The sequence below is a fragment of the Colletes gigas genome, unplaced genomic scaffold (genome assembly GCF_013123115.1).
Source record: "Colletes gigas isolate AHSC1104 unplaced genomic scaffold, ASM1312311v1 Colletes_gigas_Sc00011, whole genome shotgun sequence".
Classification (NCBI taxonomy): domain Eukaryota; kingdom Metazoa; phylum Arthropoda; class Insecta; order Hymenoptera; family Colletidae; genus Colletes; species Colletes gigas.
Window position 1 is genome coordinate 7,107,178 of NW_025106640.1, and position 20,757 is coordinate 7,127,934.

At 43.0% G+C, this 20,757-nt stretch overlaps 2 protein-coding genes across 3 annotated transcripts in view; both read left to right on the forward strand.

Annotated features, from left to right (window-relative positions):
* Nucleotides 1–420: 420 nt before the first annotated feature.
* Nucleotides 421–6,655, forward strand: LOC122398319 (raf homolog serine/threonine-protein kinase Raf). Its single transcript, XM_043398055.1, has 2 exons — nucleotides 421–1,316; nucleotides 1,368–6,655. Exons 1-2 carry the CDS (start codon nucleotides 1,294–1,296, stop codon nucleotides 3,619–3,621), a joined length of 2,277 nt encoding a protein of 758 aa, XP_043253990.1. The 5' UTR covers nucleotides 421–1,293; the 3' UTR covers nucleotides 3,622–6,655.
* A 1,723-nt stretch (nucleotides 6,656–8,378) lies between these two features.
* Nucleotides 8,379–20,757, forward strand: part of LOC122398324 — a 35,545-nt gene continuing 23,166 nt past the window's right edge. Inside the window, exons 1-2 of one of the 2 annotated variants that reach the window (XM_043398061.1) lie at nucleotides 8,379–8,510; nucleotides 11,015–12,399. In XM_043398061.1, the coding sequence (XP_043253996.1) occupies nucleotides 12,309–12,399 (91 nt within the window). In that variant the 5' untranslated portion in view covers nucleotides 8,379–8,510; nucleotides 11,015–12,308. Of the gene's footprint in view, nucleotides 8,511–11,014; nucleotides 12,400–16,355; nucleotides 17,018–20,757 lie in introns of those variants that run through there. The other variant, XM_043398062.1, reaches the window with a different exon arrangement.

The following is a 20,757-nucleotide window of genomic DNA, read 5'->3' on the forward strand; positions in this document are numbered from 1 at the left end:
TAGGTAACCGTACCATATGCTGCTGACGTCAAAGCACGTCTGCAGTGACGTCAGAAACGCAACGCGAGTAGTGGCTATGTTTACAGAAAAATTGAACTTGAATTATAGTCCTACTCCAAACGGTCGTTTCTCAACGACGATGCAAACAGAGCTCTCGACGTTCCATTTTAAATAACAAAGAAATGCGAAGTAAAGTTATCGAAATGTGATGATTAAAGACATAGGAGCTACTTTTAGGAAATATGAAAACCATACAAAAGAAAAGTTATTAAATGTGATTAGATTGAAAAAAAAACCTTAGTGGGGAACAGCACAAACAGTGCTTTTTTCTTGAAAAAAAAAAAGACTGAATATAAGATTGATTATCGGCGTTCAGTGCAATTCTTTTTTATTGAAATAAGTCTGTGTAGGATTGTTAAGCGTTTAAAGTTTAAAATATTGTTAATAGAACGTGAACGCGTCGAACTAGGAATAGTGATTAACGTTCGAGTGTTTAAATAGAATATGGAAAGAAATTAGAAGAAACTTAGAGGAACTCGTTTCGTCTTGAGTCCGTGACTAAACGCTTTTAACGTCGGATTTCTTTATTCAGAAGCATAAAAATCATGATGATTAAGGGAACAAAAAATTGCAATAGAAGAGAGTAACGTTATTGCAAAAGGATTGTAAAAGGACCGTGCTAGCATACAGGTAGAATTCAAACGGAGGAAGAGGAAGAAAATCAGTGGGAGGGGGGCGGAACGGTTGGCAGCACCGGCGCTTCACGAAACACAGCCCCGCGCCTCTGCCCTTGGTCCCGCATCGCTCGTGCCAGTTTTCTTTCGGAAGGGCTCCAGAGAAGAAGTATCCAGGGGGGGTTAGGCAGGAGGTCGAAACGGCAGAATTTCGTACCCGATTATGGGGCCGATCGCGTTCGAAAGAAGGCGATAGAAAAACAGATCCACGCGACGTTCTATCGCGTGATAATTTAATGGATAAGAGAAGCAAGGAAAGACGGCGTATGCTGTGAAGTCGCGCATTAGAAAGTAGGTTCGATTCGGCGGGCGTAAGAAGAAGTAAGAAGGAGGTAGGAGAGTGGTGGAGCCGTATATAGAGGAAAGAGGAAGAAAAAAATAGGTGTGCTCAGGACGCGTTCGTGAGTCGCGTGAGAGGTGAGGTGACGGCAGCGTGGTGAAAGCCGCGGTGAACCAGAAAAAAAAAAAAAATTCGGCGGTAACCGGTAGCACCGAGGCTACCAAGGTGTTCCGGAGTGCAGCAGCAGCGGTCCAGGATGCTGCCCGACGGAGCAAGAAGATGGCCGTGATCGGCGAGCAGAGGTATTACACGGTGGTCCGTGCGAACGCGTACACGGAGCTTTCGTGTCGTAGGATCGAGGCAGTGACAGCGAGGTCGCCGTCCTCCTCGTCCACGACGTTGTCTTCTCATCGCTGTCGACACAGGAAAAAGCCACCGCATTTACCTGCACTGTTAACTATGTCTTCTTCGCGGGGTGGTGGTCTGGAATCGGGAGACCTCAGCGACTACGAGGACGGTTACCTGGACACGGATCCTCTGAGGTACGAACTGAGAAATATACAAAATGTGATACACGTTACTCGTCAAAACATTGATGCCCTAAACAATCGTTTCGCTGGATTTCAACAACCACCCTTGATATACTTGAACGAATATCAGGAGCTGACCAGTAAGTTGCACGATCTAAAGTCCAAGGAACAAAAACTCAATGAACTGTTGAACGCGAGTCAAGTATCTGGTAGTGCTTCCACGTCCGAGAGTGAATCCCGTGAAGTTAATACAACAAGTAGAGGTCAAAGGACGCCAATGAGATCTTTACTCAGAGCATATTTACCTAATCAACAGCGCACCAGTGTGCAAGTTCGCGAAGGACTGTTGTTAAGAGACGCGCTTGCCAAAGCAATGAAATTAAGAAATTTGACCACTGAAATGTGCGTGGTTTATATTTTGGGTGTAGATAATTCCAAGTGTCTTACATCTTGGGACACAGATATCTCTTTACTGGATTGCGATGAAATATCTGTGGAAATTTTGGACAAGTTCCCCATAACTACTTCCATTTCACATAATTTTGTTCGTAAAACTTTCTTTTCGCTAGCATTCTGCGAGTGCTGTAGGAAACTACTCTTTCAAGGGTTTTATTGTAGAACGTGCAACTATCGTTTTCATCAAAGGTGTGCAGGTGGTGTGCCTGCTTTGTGTCATCAAGTACGCATGCAGGATGCTTACTATCAAGCATTGTTGGCACACAATCTTGAAAGTACGGCTGGAATTTTGCAACTTCCTTCCGAATACGGTTTAAGCAGAAGTATGTCACCGTCTCTGGCCCCTTCAAGAAGTCAGAGGCATCCACGTTCCTTGGGGCAACAAGATCGTTCCAGTTCGGCACCAAATGTTTGTTTCAATATGGTCAAACCAAGCGGAGATGCTGCTAATTTAGACGAATACAGTAGATCTCAGAGCTTAGGTCGTCCTGTTGGTATCGCTCAAAGCGCCGTATCTCCTGGCAGCAGCCCTACAAAACATAGTCAGTCTACTCAGGCTAGTCCTACGAGTACTTTAAGGCCAAAACGACCAAGGGCGAGATCTGCCGATGAATCGTCTAAAAATCTGCTTGCACCTAGAGAATCTATAGAAGATTGGGAGATTCCAGCAGATGAAATATTAATTGGACTTCGTATTGGATCGGGTTCTTTTGGAACAGTATATAAAGCTCACTGGCACGGACCGGTGGCTGTAAAAATGCTTAACGTTAAGATACCCACTGCTGCTCAGTTACAAGCATTTAAAAATGAAGTTGCAGTTTTGCGTAAAACTCGGCACGTAAATATTCTTCTGTTTATGGGATGCGTTAGCAAACCACAACTTGCTATTGTTACTCAATGGTGCGAAGGATCTTCATTATATAAACATTTACATGTATTCGAGACAAAGTTTGACTTATTCACATTGATAGAAATTGGAAGACAAACTGCCCAGGGTATGGACTATCTGCATGCAAAAAATATCATCCATCGGGATTTGAAAAGTAATAATATATTTTTGCACGATGACCTCACTGTGAAGATCGGTGACTTTGGTTTGGCCACAGCGAAGACCAGGTGGTCTGGTTCTCAGCAATTCCATCAACCAACAGGATCCATTCTATGGATGGCACCCGAAGTGATAAGAATGCAAGAAGAAAATCCATACAGTTTTCAATCCGACGTCTACGCATTTGGCGTTGTTTTATTTGAATTATTAGCTAGTCAGTTACCATATTCGCACATCAATAATAAGGATCAAATACTGTTTATGGTCGGGCGCGGCAAATTGCATCCCGACTTGAATAAATTACGTTCAGACACTCCAAAAGCATTGAAGAGACTGACAGAAGATTGTATCAAATTTTCCAGAGAAGAGAGACCAATATTTCGTCAGATTTTAGCCAATTTAGAGGGTCTTTCGCGGGGATTACCGAAAATAACAAGATCGGCGTCCGAACCAAATTTAAACAGGACGCAGCTACAATCGGACGACTTTGTATACACTTGTGCATCGCCAAAAACTCCCGTGAACTTCCAGTTTGGAGCATTTTCTTTTTATCCTTCCGGCGGAAACATATAAAAGTATCGCTCGGGGCGACGAGTCTGATGGAATTTGCATAAATTAAATATTTAATGGATTTTAAAGAAAAAGAATCATAATACACTTAGCTACAAACAATCTACGTAATTCTTTCCAACTACACTTTGACTGTGTCGCAATTGTTTGCTCGATGTAGAATGTGATTATAAAATACTTAATGCAAGTAAGACAGAAGGAACAGAAATCAATCTGATGAATCGACGTTTATGATGTAACTCGTGGCAAGAACATGTTAGCTTTTACCTTTACATACTTACTATCTACGCGAGGGATTTTTATTTTACGAGCACTATCGCTCGTGTATAAACACATATTCATGAACATGTATATACACGCGCGCGCGTTAATGTAGAAGTCTGTTCCCGTTGTGGAATCCTTATGAAGGATGTAAAAATAAAGTAAGTAATAGATGTAACGGCATTTAATTCGCGTGGGCCGTCGTTTGTTTGTGAAGTATTTTTGCAAAGACCGAAGTGATTTTTGTACCTACTTCCTTCGTGTATCGTCTTGAATATGCTCACATAAAAATTGTTCCTTTATGTAACTTATAATTTATAGTCTAACGTTAGAATGTAAATAAGTTTCATCGAATCTACCTAAAAATCAATGTTTGTTTTACAACAATTACCTCTTCTTCTAAACAACTCTTTTTCCATACTAATTACATCTGACTGAGTTTTTGTTTGTTACGCAATTGCTTTCGTGAGGTAAACAAAAAAGTTCTTTGGTTCAGGGGTACCAAAAGCTCTCATTTTATTAGATCATAACGAATAATATATTATATCGAATATATTACAGCGAATGAAAGTGAAAGTCAAACGAAAAGTGATGTACATACTTGGTTTTTTGACTTGAAGACTTTATTAATAATATGAACTGTATTATAGGGATACTTGCGAGTCGTTTGTTTTTGCTTAAAGTAATTCGAGAAATTGTCACGAATCATGGCCTAAGTCCGTTCAATTCTAACCGACGTGCGTAACGGTTAATCGCGTTACGGCTAAAGAAAAACGAAAAAGAAAAAAATCGAATTTTAACATAGAACACAATTGACGATGCTATCAAACTGTTCATCATATCCTAACTTTATAGTCGACTTATTGTTCCTCGCATTTTGATATTTATTAATCTTTACTGTTACCTTTTGTAAGTTCTTTTTCACCGGTTCGAGACTCGCGATGTAGGAAGGGGCGCGAACTTCACTTCGATATCGATCGATTACAAAAGTATTCGTTGCGTATCATCGAAGACTTGATTTTACACGTGGCGACTTGTGCTTTTGTCACGGCTGAAACGTGTTTTAGATAGCGGTCCCGACAACCAGTAAACACAAACACAGAGGCAACGTGCGCGATCTACGAGCGTAATCGATTTTACGTTTTTCGAGGGGTGAGAGAAAAAGTAGTAATTACACGACGATAAAACTTGCGTCTTCTGAAACGCTTCGCGTCATTGATTTTCGTGGGTGTTAATGGATCGAACCATCGAGGGCGCTCGACGACCGCGGCGCGTTTCCCAACTGTGGAAAAAAAGGCCTAACAGCAAATCTTCGAAATTCGCTAGTTAGAAACGAGTGATCTTATTTTTAAAGCATCACGCGGCATCCCCCGATTTATTATTTATTTATTTATGCGTAATCTTCGGTGTGACGAACTGTGCGATTTAAGTAAGAGAAATCTGGAGGAGAAGAGACTGGAACGGAACCGACAGGTTTTCGACAGCTTATCGAGAGAGCTCGCGCGATAGCGATATAGGGGGAAACGGCGCGAACTCGAGAACAGTAGGGGGGAGGGGGAGGGAGGGGGAGGAGGCGTTCGAGCGTGAGAAAGAAAATAAAACAAAGAGGGGCGAAACGAGAGAACGATGCGACGAACGCTTTAACCGGACCAAAGTGACGCATTCGTCGTCGTTGCCGCCTCTTCTCGTAACAGGGAAACAGCGAACCGTGAAACGTAATTGTCGATTGTTACCAGAATGCCACAAAATACACAAAAAAAAAAAAAAAAAAAAAGAAAGAGACAGTTCTCGATCGTTTTCCGTGATCATTTCGTAGCACGATATTTACAGGAACCGGAAACGTCGTCGAAGGAAACTAACAGTAGCTGGTGAAATGCACCAGAATCGCATCGTATAATGTAGAAGCCGACAATCTATTTCTGCGCTCTTACGTTCACATTTTTAATCCGTTCTCTATCACGATATGCATCCATTACTGTTCAACAGGTCTCCGCGAGTGTCGTTGGCCTTAACCAATGACGCGATAGTTTTTTTTTTTGTCATAGATGTATTTTTAATTTTCTCGCGTTCGTTCGCGTCGACAATGCATATATCAGTCTGATAGGAATAATCGTGCATCGCGCGTCGTTACGAATCGTTTGCATACGTTTGAATTTCTAAATTACGCACGATCGCGTCAGTCTAATCAGCTAAGGGACAACGTTTACCGTCGCGGAGACAGAACTTGCAATCTTCGCGATCGATCTTCCTGTACGTCGTTGTCAAACTATAGAATGTTATTTTTTCGGAAGACATTCCTCTGTACGTTGCTTCGATGTATATCGTACGCATAGAATGGTTCTCGTGCGATTACTGAGCGATCGAATGCATTTTTGTGCGGACCTCGAACGTCGACGTACAGAAATCACGAAACAAAATATACTGGCGAGGCGTAGGCGACTCTGTACAAACATAGGCGTTGTTAATCGTTGTTAAATTGTGCGCGTGTGAACCCATCGAGCACCGGATCCGCGTTTCTTGAATTCTGTCACGAATTTCGAAACAGGTCCGACACAAAAACCGATCGGGCGAGATTTTTCGTTTGATCGACAGACGTCGCGTCGCGTTATCGTAATAGGATTTCAGCATCGTTTTGGTCGAATCGCGCTGAAGCTGCTGACAACTGAAAAACGCGTGTCTTGTAACGAGATGGCGTCGGCTGAGATTGGAGATACTTAATTCAATCGATCGCGATGACCGATTGATCATTGTATTCAACCAAAAAAAAAAAGTGAAACAAAAATAAAAAATTGACTCTTCATGTATCCACGAGTCTCGTTCTTCCTCTAGTAGCATTTAGACCAAATATAAATTAATCATTTCATCGTATCAGTGTTGCATCGTGTAGATACTCGTATTCGTAGCACATTAAATACAGTATGTAATTATTTTGTACGGTCTAGAATTTTGATTAATACACGATTAACTTTTATCTGTATTGTTTGACTGGTCGAGCAAACGTGTTACTCGTTTTTATCTGAAATCGTATCATGATACTATGAGCAACATAGTGAATGTATAGTCAAGCTTACAATTAGCGTTGTCTCGATCGAACGTTTTAACGGTCTACGAAATTCCATTTTAATGTCAACAAGAATCGATTACAATTATTACGAGTCGTGCTTAAATATCATCAATCGAATCGAAACGCGATTTTAAATCAAGGGTCACTTGAAAGAAATCAAAGAGTACCACTGCCCTGGATACATTCTCTTATAACGGAGTGCTCGATGTTTTTAATTCGAGAAGCGATAAGGCAGTGCCGTGTAATTGCATTCCAATCAAATATTGTGTTAAGCTTAAACGTCATCGGGACTCATTAGCATATTCGATACAAAGATATATATTGCGTGACGCGTTTCGTCGAAAGCGACACGAGTTAAAATGTCGGAATTAGACGCGCATTCTTTTCCTCGATAATCTTTATTAATCCTTCGCGGCCTCGTGGTATGCAGAGCCGATTAAAATTTACATCGAAGATATTTTAAATAAACTCTTTACCAATTCGGTTTAATTTCGTGCATACAAAATTTGTATATTTTCGTCCGCCATATTGAATCGGCCATTTTACATTTTAAAATTGCGACGTGACGCGAGCTCAATGTTATACAATATTTACCAAATGTTACAATTTACGTAATTAGGAATTATTTAACTTCATGGTACACGAGAATCTGCACTGGAAACGTCTATGGTAAGGTAGATAATAAATACCAGTTAATTCAGTGGGTACGCGCGTACTATTGCAACGATGCCAGCCCCTAGTGCAATCATGAAAACCAAGAATCCCTGTGGGAAGGTCGTGACATCGTGGAACATTGGTAATCCGCTCTGAGGTTCTCTCACTCTTCCCTTTTTGCCACCCTTGAAACCTAATCCCGCCTATGAATCCCGGATTAACTCCCCCAAAATAGCAGCATTTTTGTCAAAAGTGTCAAGCCATCGGTCGTCGGAAATACTGCTTTTTTTCGGTACGTATTCATAGTGGGAACGAACACTTTTCTATCAATGATTAATCGAGCATGTACAACAGTTAACAACCTATATTATTTATTTTCCATACATATTGAATTAATTCACAACGTTAAGCAATTACGAAACTCGTCCCTTTCTTTGAAGATAGGGTAACTCGTGTCGCGAATGCTTTGAAGCGTGTAAGTGAATGCACCTCCGTAAAGGGATATAGTTCATCATAGACATGATTTATGTATGCACTGTGTGTGGGTGCATAGTATAGTAGAAGCTAGTGCACGTACACACGCGCATCGTTAGGTTAAATCAACGCCATGAGTGCGTGAGTACGGTGCTGGTTCCAACATGTATGTATGTATATATATATATATATTCGTGGGATGCACGGAGGGAGCGCGCATGCGCAAATCCAGCTGGCGCCTCGACCGGCTGAATAGTCGATGCTGGAACCTCGGAGTGAGAGTGTCTGTGTTTCTTCGTCCTCTGCGTCTCGTAGTCGTGAATACGTACGCGAATATAATTCACGTACGTGCACGTACACACGGTAAAGAGCCTGGTTTATGTACGATTGTCGTGAACAGGTGGACGTCGAGGTCGCTCGCCTTCCTGCGCGAAACGAGGTTAGTTGACTTCGAACTGAATTTCGGGCAACACGTCGTCTCGAAAGGGGAACGACATTGCGTTCAAAGTTCACCTTGTAAAAAAAAAAAAACGACGCTTGTGTTTTTGTATACCGTCGGTCGAGTGTCGCATGTGACAAGTACACCGTGGGGAAAGAATAAGGATAAACCGATGATCGAGATTGATTTTTATTTTTTGCGTCCGATGCTCGGGCACGATATATCGGACGAAAATAGTATCGCGTGGTTCGGAGATTGAACGAGTTCCTCGAGAATCCTGCAGTGTCTTGTTCCGCCGATATAACCGAAGGGAACGAATCCACGGGGGCGAAATAACGAAAGGAAGGGGTGGCAGTTTCGTTGAGTCGGACGTCGGGTCTGGAACACACCGTACATTGACAGATTGTTCGAACGAATCGTTTAAACGCGTTTTAATAAAACAGTGAGTGAATCCTTTTGTCTTCTCGCCTTGCACGAGAATGATCCGTCGATCGTACTATCGTGTAATTACGATAAATGCGACACGAAATCCAATTAATCGTCAAGACGTGCAACGCGTGTAGGGCAGCACGACAAAGGGTACGCTGTAATAACGTAATTGCCAATTAATCGTATTCGACGAGGAATCGAAGTAGATGGCATTGACCGAGAAATGGGAAAGCGATCGTCGCGTATAAATTTTACGCCGCGTAGTATCGAGTGTTGACTCCGAGCATCGATATGCGTTAAACGTGCTTTTCTCATGTAATTACCGTGAACCAGCGTGTGCTCGTTTGAAACATAACCAGCAGTTGCTTTCTCTTTGTGTCGGAAATTCAATATTTCGACGTTTTATTTCACGGTCGTGTTCGAAACGAGCCTGCGGTTTCGTCTTTAGAACGGCACATTTTTAAGGGGGGGGACACACGTATTCCGACGATATTTTTCTAATCAGTTTACCCCCCTGAAAAAAGGTAGAAAAACATTTTCAAACCGTAGGAACGTACGTGCTGTATCTCGAACGGCGTTCTTATCGAAGTTCTTTTCGATAACGCGGACTATTGACAAAGGCTGTTCTCCGTCGATTTTTAACGCTTCCATGGATATGTTTCAACCGACAACAGATCGCTAGCGTAACGGTCGTTGTTGCGATGCACGCTATTTTATACACGCGGCACTCCGATTAACAAGATTCGACTCTAACGATTAATTAGCTGTTCATTTTTTATTTGGAGATCGTTCAAGTGCCATAAATATATTTTCATTGACCCACTTAGTGAAGCGTGACAAAATTTAAAAATTAATTCATCACAGGGAAACGATCGTTTTTTCTTTTCTCGAAACAGTTACGGGATTAATTGTTCATATTAATTAATAGTAGACGTTAAAATAAACAAGTCGGCGAAAATGTTTATGTTAACGTATTACAAAACGAAGTTCTAAACATTATCACGGGAATATTAAGTTTCAGAACACTTCGGACGTTGTGGCTAAGCAAACAATATCGATCTTATCAACTTCTGCGATTCGTCGAGATATCAGTTTCGTGATCCGGCACGTACGCGCCAAAAATATTCAAGTTTCGCGGTAGCAACAAATTTTATTTTTAATCACGTTGAATTTGTAGAATGTTATTACTTAGCGACATATCTATTAGCTTTGATCGCTGCCAGGCGTCGTCTTGGCACAGATTTCACTAGGGGTGTGTGAGAATGCAAGAATGTTGGGTCAGGTCAGGTCAAGAATTTTTTCCCAGGGTCGGTCTTGATCCTGAAAGTATATCCGCTTCATTGGAATTACGTTTCTCTCTTCCGCATTATTCGATTCAATTATCGAAACGGGAACTCTCTATCGTAAATTATGAATTATTAAATCAAGTTGTTCCCAAACGAAACATTTCGTTACATTTCAGTGATTTATCAACTGTTCCTAAATTCTTAAGACAGATAGATTCTGTAGCAGTGGTTTTCAAATATTTTGGAAGGTTTTAGATCAGAAGGTTTAAGATTATGTTTATTTTTCTTGGTTTAAAATTAAGTTCCCTTTTTTATCCGTGTACAAAGTTTCATTAAAATTATCGTGTAAATGTCGGATAATGTTCCTAGTTAGTCACACATTTTCCACGGAGCAAATGTAAACAGCACGTTCACCTTTCGATTTTTCTCCGCAGCTGCTACACTCCGCGACAAAAAGATATCGCACCATGCAAACATAACCTTTAAAAATTTGCGAAACAACCTTACTCTATCGCTTTCAGAGACGTTAAATTTTTTTTAAATTTATCGTGTCATTTTTTTTGCACACCTAGCCAAAAGTTTAAAACGTTGGAAAATATGATTCTATGGTTCTGGACGCCGTGTATTATTAACGCGTTATCATTTTGTCGCGGAGTGTAGCCGCGGCTATCGGTAAATACATCGTGCACGCGCGCCGATAATTGCCCGCGAGTCTTTTCACCTTACATCCAGTCGAAATCGATGGTTTTAACGAGCCTGTTTTTTTTTTTCCAATTTTTTGTTTTACAGCACCGAATCCAATAATCGAATTCCATCGGGCGAACCCGAAGGACGTTCACCTCGCAGCGGAGCCGGAGGGAGAAGGCTAGGGGGATCGAACGAATTCGTCTCGTCCTTCTCGCAGCCCTCCTCCGGTGATTTTCGTCAGTGGTACACAGAGACGTCGTGCGTTCGAGCCTCTTCTACGACTTTTGTCGCGTCTCCTTGGTTATTTCGTCGTTCGTCGCGATCTAACGAACGACGCATATTGCCCGAGAAACTGGAACGCCGGTCGTCTACGCGAGTGGCGTCATCGAGGCCTTGCCGGATCGTCCTTGCGACCGAAACGATGCCCTCCGCTCGCGTTTAACCGAGTCCGAGCGGTCTCTGGTCGCGATCGAAGTCGTCCTACGATGGAACTGCCTTGGTCGATCGGCGGGTCGAACTCGGTCAATCGGTAAAATCGATCGAGCGTGTCGCGCCGCGTGCAGACGCCCCCCGAGGCCTTCGCGGACAACGACCAACGGACGGTGAACGAATGTGCAGATCCACGGAGCCGGAGGATGCCAGGCTGGCCGCATTGGACATGGGATAGATGATAGATCGCGAACGATGGGGCGGTAGAACAGACCGGAAACGCAAAATGGATTGGGCGCCTCAGCTCAGGTAGCCAGGGCGATATCAGCCCACCACACCCCCCTCACCAGCCAACCGTTCGTCGCCATTTTCTCTTTCCGTCGCGAAGGTGGACTCGAAAGACTGTTTTGACAAAAGACTGAACTTACTCGAGAACCTATCCGGAGGGGAATTTGTCCTCGTTAGCGGGTCCCACGGTGGATTCAAAGAGTCCCCGCCGCCTCTGGCTCATGAGAAAAGACTGAATCGTTAAAATCGTCTATTCGTTTAATCATCGTGTCTCGTAGAATCTGTGCATATCCCTCGGAGTTCCGGGGCAACGATTATCGGCGCTCGCGGAAATTTCCGACTGCTATACACGTTGCTGAATATATATATATATGTTGTATATATGTATTTATGTATATTTACATACCAAGTACCAAAAACTAATTTCGCTGCCTAACGGAGGTATCTCGAAAGTGTCGCGTTACGATACCGTGGAAGATAAATCTCGACTCGGCACGGTCGCCTCGATCGTGTATCGTATTCGGTTCCTCTTTTTCTACGAAAAAGATATCGCCGGTGTCTGGAGGCTTCGATCGCTACCGAGAAATTTTCTGGCGAGTATTGTACAGACTCGAGGCTGTGTTCGAAGCCCGGCGTGAAGCGAGAAACCAGTGAAATCGCCAGCCCGCAACAGAGCAGGATGGGTTGTGGTCAGAGCAAAATCGGCAACATCTATCCCAAGAACAAGAAGAACAAAAACAACAGCGGCAAGAAGAACGGCGATACCGTGGGTGAGTTGCAGCCACGTTTCTGTCGAACGCAGTAGAAAACTCGATAAATGTACTAGAGAGCTGTTCCCGTAAATGATACATTTTTATTCCCGCCGCTAGGGGGATCCCCTCTTGAACCAGTGAGGCTTTCTTTAACTATCTTTATTGCCTTCTTCACCTTCGTTTAAATTAATTGAAAAACGATTCTACTATTTCATAAGTGTTTTTGACCGGATCCAGAGTAGTGACATCTATCGAGTTCTCGCTGTACAACGGAGTTTGGACGGTTGCAGGAAAACGGGGCTTCGAAAGTTCCTGCGAGCGTTCACGCTCGTCCAATTATTTATTTATTTAGTTATTCGTTTCCGTGGACGGGAATATTCTAGACACTTTGGGAAATTATTCCATTTTCCCGGGCATCGGGGCGAAAGTTGGTCCAATTCCCTGTTGCAAACTGTATCGTGTTGGCAGTCGAGGCCGCCGCCAGTGTAAATATGTACACACGCAGCACGACGAGGTCCCATCGCTGCCTGACAGACGTGGGAGAGATCGTCGTTGTTCTCGTAATTAACGTCGTCGCTCGTCAATCTGTATCCACCGCGTAATTGTTGGACCCGACGACTGTAATTAAGCAGATGCGTCTCAATCTGGGCCAACGACACCCATAGCGTCGGCTATATCCCGATGAAAGGTGGTCGAACGGTTGTCTTGATCATCGATGGCGTTTACCTTAGACGCGACACCATTTGCATCTCAGTTAGCATTCCTTAACTGGTCGACCAAATATACGAGGGTCGTTCAATGAGTCCTTAGAAGATCCAAAATCTGAAAATAGTTTATTTTTAATAACAATCATGACTCACTAGACAAATCTCAAAATCTCAGTTATCTCACATGGTTTCATTTTTATTCTCATTTGAAGCAAGAAGGAGGTGCATACTTGTGCAGTTATCGATGGCCACCATCTTGGAATTAAATTTCAAATTAATACAATATCCATTACATTCACTGGATTTGGCCCTCAGTGATTTTTTTTTTAATTTCCAAACTTAAAAATAGCTTAAAAAATTGGAGAAACGCTTGGAAAAGTGTGTACAGAGCTAAAAGGAGATTATATTGAAAAAGTTGTTTTTCCATCTTTTTCTAAGGATTTACCGATCCTCGTAGAATTTCGGTTTGCTCGACCAATCAAACAATACGTGCATAGACTCCAACGTCTCCCCCCGAGGATGTTGCTTTTAATTCGAGTTCGCGATCGTCTGACAGAAATAAAGCTCGTTAGGATAAATACCATAACGACTTTAAGCCGCGGGTCTCTCCGAGGATAGTCGTTTTACTCGCTGCACCGAGTTTTAGCCGACGTATCTCACTCTATGTTATTGGAATTTCCTAAGAAACTCCTGGCATGCTCGGGGAAAATAAAAGTCGCTTTGACGTAGTGGATGCCCAAGAACGTTGATCATGCTTAACTTTCCACTTAGCGTTACTACTATGTACACTTAAACTACAGCATAATATTGATACACGAAATTTACAGTGCTTTGCAGCAGACGGGAAAATTTTATTTCATTGTTAAGGGGAGCTTGTCTAGTTGCGAGGTGAAGTTTTCGTGATCGAGAGCTTATCAATCGTTGATTGACTCTTCAGATTAGAGAAGTATCTATTTGTTGTAATTAAAACAGTACCATGACTTATCTGATCCTCGTTTTTCCGTGTCAGTGGAGTAGCTTGAGATAAGGTATAATTGGACACACTTCCGGTCAGTAGTCAACGTGTTAAGAGACTTTGATTAATTCCATCTATTCGAAATTGTATATCGATCTGGTTCGTAACTTCCCAAGTACCGTTCGTCTTGTTTTAATCTTAGAATTAGATGTACAAAGGCAGGGAAATCCTCCGGATAACAATGGAGTATTATCGGTGGCACATTAGAAACGGTAATCCGTCTGTTTTTAGGGATTAGCGATCGCATCCTTAGTATCACGAACGGATACAGATTTGCGGGAGTCCGTGAAACCGTTAGTTATTACCTTAATGCTCGAGTAAATATAAATTCTATTGTTGGAAACTCTCGAGATAAAAAAACGCAGTAAGACGCTGCGCCAGCGGACGGCTTCCGCATAATTCTTGATACCAACGCATCCTTGATATCAATGTCGAAATTTTTAATTCTTTTTTTCGCAAATAATGGCGCCCATACGATCTATTTATATACTAGCGTAAAGTTAATACTTATTTATCCAAGACGTTTATATGTTCCGATCAAGATACCCAGTTTCTTCTCTTATCATTTAACCTTCTATTTTTAGAACGATGAGTTTGTTCTATGAAACATACTACTTTCGTACCGCTTTCCCCAAGGCGTCTACCACCGAAACAGAAAGTGTCGATTACCCCAACTTTCCATTTTTTCTTTTTTTACTTAATATATTTTTTAATTTCTCGTCTACGATCGTTTGATTGTTCGCTCCATTCTCGCAGAATTGTTCGACGATCGATGCTCGATCTTCTCCGCCATTTTCTACGAAAATCGCGTTACGTAGCGAACAATAGATAGGAGGCTCGATCGAATTTCGTTATCGAAAGGTTCTCTGCCATAATCATAATAAGAGTTCAACGGAGCGACAAACACTATACGGCGGCCGTGTCCACGCACACGTACGCACGCGTGCCCCATCGATCGATTTCCCTCCTCGCGTATGCACGTAAGTACATACGTCGCTTGAGGTAGATTAGGCTCTGGGTTGGGTCATGCGAAAGGGGAGCGTAACCTTCTGAACGGTAAATTGACATTCAGGAACCTGTTGTTTCGTTGTTCGTTCGCCTACGTTTTATCGGTTAGGAGCGACGAGCTTGATAAGCGCCGGGGCACGTTCGTTCCTCGCATACTTAACGCTACGTTTACGGACGTTGCAAATATTTTTATCGATGCTCGTTGTGTTTACGGTTACGTTGAAACGTAACACGGTATCTCTGTCGATCGGACCTCTTCACCAAATTTTTATCGAACACTTTCTTTATAAATCTGAACCGTAATCGATGCTCAGATTGTTTCGTGTATTCGTAAAAGTTCAGTCGAGGTGAATCCCGTAATCGCGTCACGCGACTGCGGATTGATAATCCGGCGGTTTCCACGGAGCCATTCGAAACGCAACGTCTATTTTAGGCAGTGTTTGTCGGCCTAATTTTGCCAGGAATGAATTATCAACGACGATTAAGCGCCGATGGATTTTCTATTTGGTGGAGTCACGCGACCCAGATTCGCTGACTCAAGCCCCGCCGCGATTTTTATCCCGCGATGACTCCCCGGACTTATATTCTCTCTTTCGCTGGTCAATAACGTTTCGCCGATTATAAAACGCGACACGTAACGCAGCTCCGGAATAAAAGGGGGAAAAGAAAACAAATTGGCGCGTACCGCGCGTCTCGTATTCGCATGGTCGGATCACGGTTTGTTGTTTACCGGCTTCGACGTCTGCGGGCTAAATATAACGCGCGATAATTCCGATATTTATATCATTACGAAGGTTTCGCTTACGGCGCTTCGCGAACTCTGTCGCTTAATTCGCGCGCGCGCGTTAAGATTACGAACCATTAGTTACGCCACTAGAGCACCGATTTAAACCTCTCTTATTTCACGGAACATCCGCATTAATCCCTCGACGCTCACATTTTTATCGAGAACTTATTCTTTTATTCCGATCGTTAACTTTCTGACGCGACTGTACCCATAAATATGGGCGAACAATATTCGTTCCGATTCTATACATCCATACAGATTCGAACTCGAAAAAAATAACGTCATGGGGCACTTAACGAACGTCCATTGTTTCGTTCGTTAAATCAAGAGTATCGAGTTTCGCGCGTATCGCAGTTTTCAATTTTCCAGCGATGCCGCGCGAAATGTTGCGCGCGCACTTGGTTGCCAGTTTGCCCCGGTGTTTGCAGCGTTGCCGTGTTTTAAGCGGGAGCGTGTGTATGCCGCCAACGGTCAAAGTGCTTCAGCCGTGCACGCGTACTTACGTTCGATGCACGTTCCGGGATCTTTTTGAGCGAACCCGCGCGTACGAGTCCGTTTCCCAGCAGTCGCCTCGTGAAAATACGGTTGAGCTGTACCGCGGCTCGTCTTTGCTCGGTAAACAAGACAAGTTCCAAGGCCCGAGGCCGATATTATCGCGCTCGGTAGTAGAGCAGCCGTCGGAGTTGCCTACGTGATCGTTGTCCCGCCTATAAAAGGGTCGCGCCTCTCTAGCGTCGGTGTCTGTCTCTCGTGGCAATTTCGCGTACGAGCATCGTTTCGATTTCTACACGCGAACGAAACAAATTCCGATACTTTTCGATTCTATCCGTTATTCGGCATCAGTCGGTCACCGGTGTGAAGGGTTTCGAGTTTATCGATTCGCGCGCCTCTATAAACATCGCGAAAAGTGAGGTTAAGTAACCGGCGCGCGCTAGGAGAACTATATCGTCGACAGGTGACAGTGAACGGTTACGTTTCGCCGAGCCGACATTATTTCCGTTGGGTGGAGGACCCCCCGTCCCACCAGGACGTCGGATTTCGTGAATAAACAGAAAGGGGCGAGGATGTGGCTGAAGGTGCTCAGACAAAATATAACGCACCTGGCCCGCAGGGCGAAAGGTAAGATATCGCGTTTTGGTTTTTTTTTTTTCCCCCCTGAAATCGACGCGTGTAAGAGAAACGAGCGTGAAACGTCTTGTTATTGCAACGAAGAGAGGCGCTATTTATAGCCGCGCGTTACTGGAACTTGGGCTTTAACGCGACGATGTCTCCTCCGATAGCTTTGTACGTGAACGCCGCGCGCTTGGTCGTTCGTCGTCCCGATCCGTGTGGAATTGTGCCGTTTAAAGTACGGTTTCTACGCGTGGCCGTAGGCACGGAGCAATTCTAGGCTCGAATCAGGCTGCATCTAAATTTAAGCTCGTCTCGCGTTTCGCGGTCTTTCGGAGAAGAGAATCGTGGAATGCAGAGACCCGACGACGGTGTGCGTGGCCGTTGCAGCTGCGTGACTCACGCAGCTGCTTCGGCAGAACGTATATCCGGCTTTTGCATTGTTTCAAGTTTGTTAACCTCGGGGAAAAAAATCGTGTAAATGCGGATGCTTCGTATTTAGGTTCTGCGTCTACTTTGCGCCGCGTGAAACTCCGCCGTCCCGCTTTGAATTTCAAGTGTGTACTTGCGAGAAGGGAGTCACCGTATATGTATACCCGTTGCATTTCGGTACGTTCGCGTGCTAATTATTTGAATAACAATGCGGTGCGATAATGGTGCTTGCAACGTAACCATTAGCGATTCGACGTATAAAATTTAATAATCCCATCAAATAGAAGGCATTTCCGTATCAGGACGCGTTCCGTAGAACGTGACGACAGTCATGTCAGCATTCTCGTTTCTTACGACCTTGGTTACAAAACATGAGGCGTATGTTTTTTTTTTGGGCATTCCTTTCAACCAGTTATCGACGCAAGGCTAATTTTGACACATTTTAATATGTTTAATTATTAATTGGTCTATGTGCGCCTTAATGTTTCCTATTCCAAGTTGCATCCTCCTCGAATACATCATCTACGACAACACATTTTTGATAACTCGTTAAATTTAAAGTATTAGCTTTGGATTAATCTAATTTAATAAAAAACTAAAAGTAAGATACTTCGTCGTCAATATTGGTACGTACAATCGGGTGTTTATCACCGTCCAAATCCTGCTATACCTCTTTACTACTCGCGTTAAACAAATTAATCTCCATGATAGGTTATCTTGTTTTTGTAACATAGTGTGTGTCCTTTTACATACGAAGAAACGGATTTTCAGTACGAGAAACCGTACCGATTTTGTACGATGGTCGTTTTAGGGTCGAAAACGTTGGTTTCGCATACTAGCCGATAATTACACTCGTCAACAATTTCCGTAACTTCCTTGTACATAGTCTCGTGATCTGCTTATCGACGTCAGATTTTTATACCGACGAGCAAACTTGCAACGCAGTTCGTGAACGCGCGGCATTCCGCGTGTCGATGTATCTCGAGGGAGATGAACGCTGGAACGGACCGTTTCGCTTCCGTTTCTAATTCCAGAGAAAGTTAGAAGTCGTCGATACTTTTGGTCGTTCGCGACCGTCAAATTTCAGATTCGTTCCCTATTCTAAACGTCGAGTTTGCAGAATAGGTTATAATTCGAGAATAAATGTACAAATGTAACGTAAACGGGGAAGTTTATGAATCGATTTGAAACTAGTATTCGTCGTACTTGAACAAAATTTGCCACGACGCATCTTTGCCGATTAGGGCCGGTTCGACGCGATCTGACAGCGAACGAACGACGACATCACTTTCCTCTCCCGCGGCACGCCTGGATAGACGAAGGAACGAGGAACGCAGGGGGGACCGTGCGTGGCTCGTGACAGCCGTGGGACTCTATACATAGAACACGATATTGCACACAATGGCGTAGACGCGTAAAAAGTACAGACGGGCACGGTTCTTCGCGCTCGTTTTTTTTTTCTTAATTCAACGGTTCTCGCGTCCCTGCTGGCGACGGTTCGTTCCTCGATGTAATGGGATGCAAATGGACAATTTATTTCAAGAGCCGTCTATGGCCGTTGACGGTCCACTTTCCTCGTTTCTCCATCTGACCTTCTGCTACGGCGGAGACAGTCTCGACTAGTTGGTTTTACCGAGCTCATTATGCCCCCCTCGCTAATTGTTGATCACTGAACACTGCAATCGCAATGTATCTTTCTATGTGTGTTTAAGAACTAATTCGGGTCATGAACGATTAATTCTAGCGCTTACGAGATATCACGAGTGATCGTATTATGAACATAGGTTATATTATGTCTTTTTACCTACGTTTCGAATTCCCACGAAAGGACGAATTTTCATCAAATCCTAGATAAAATAGACATCCTCAACCGTAAGATAAACAGTTAAATGAAACTTCTGTGAAGTTTTTGGCCACGATTGCGCGACAACAAAGGACGCGGCGCCGAGTCTTCAGACGTAAAAGCGCGAAGCACTTTAATGTTGCTAATGAATGGCGCCTCGCAAGACGGAATAGAGTATTTGCGGCGTTACCAGGCGTGACGCGGTATATTAGCAATGGTTTCTTTGCAACGAGATGCACGTCACATTGTTTAAGCGTTATTTATAGGTTATTGCGTTTTCTGCGCATCGGTTTTTGTTTCTTTTTTTTTTTTCTTCAAAATAACAAATTGCAGACGCGCAGTTTAATTACAAGAAGTGTGCAGCGCAGATAAGAACAAGATATTCGACGATGTCTCGTTCTTATCGGCTAATAAAAATCTTCGTTACACACGAAACCGGTCTTATCTTCCCCGGTCCACCCACTTAAGTAGCTTCGTGCATTGCTCGTTACGCGAAGTAATTGAGAGTGATTAACGGCCGTGATTAAGGTACCAGCGACTGTAATCGTGGTAATTGAACGATGTATTTTTGTTTGCTAGCGAGCGTATTTTATTCCGTTCAAACATTCCTCGTTCCTGTGTTTTGGCATTGTTCGAAACGCGATCGAAAGAGTAAACAGGCTGTCTTCTTGGAAATCCTTCGAAACGCGTTTAATTTTACGGATCGTTTGGATTAATGAGGTAATTATTTATTTATCCTAGCAATTAATAGTTCAGAAATAACACGACATCCGACGCGCGCGCTGCAATAATATATTTGAGGTTAGAGTTTGCTTTCATTGTTGCTTCGCGCGTTGTAATAAATCGCAGAAGCTACCATGTGAAATGCGTAGAATATATCGTTCTATCAACTGTTTTTTCAAAGAAAATTTCCATCGTTTTTTAAACCTTTTAAAAACTCTAGTCAAAAAATTTGACACCAAACGATCATAGTTCTTATACAGTCTCGAGTTATTTAAATCAGGTTTTTATTAAATTTTTTGCAACGTAAATAAGCGTATACTTTGGACAACAGAAATATGCGACAACGTAGCTTCCTTGCCTTCGTTCTTTCTTGTTTACTTCAGTCTACTTTGCAAGCCTTTATAATTAGATATGATGAGGTGTGTTATAAAGGTGTTTGTTGGTACAAAAAAAAAAAGAATTAACAAAAGACCGATCTGGATAATAACGTTTCCTTCGACGATCAATGAATATGTTCTCTCATCTTTTAATGCGTTACTCGAAAATCATATCTGGATAATAATTGTGCCAATCTCTGGCCGTGTTTACAGCTCGAAAACGTTAAACTTATTGTTTCCCAACAGAGCGGTATCAATATTTATTTTCTTATCAGACGATTCGCGTATACGTTTTCGCGATACTAACTTTCCGCGAGCGTACGCAGTTCAAAGTTCGTTTCACCCGTTCAAAGGACTGGCGACGCAGAAAACAG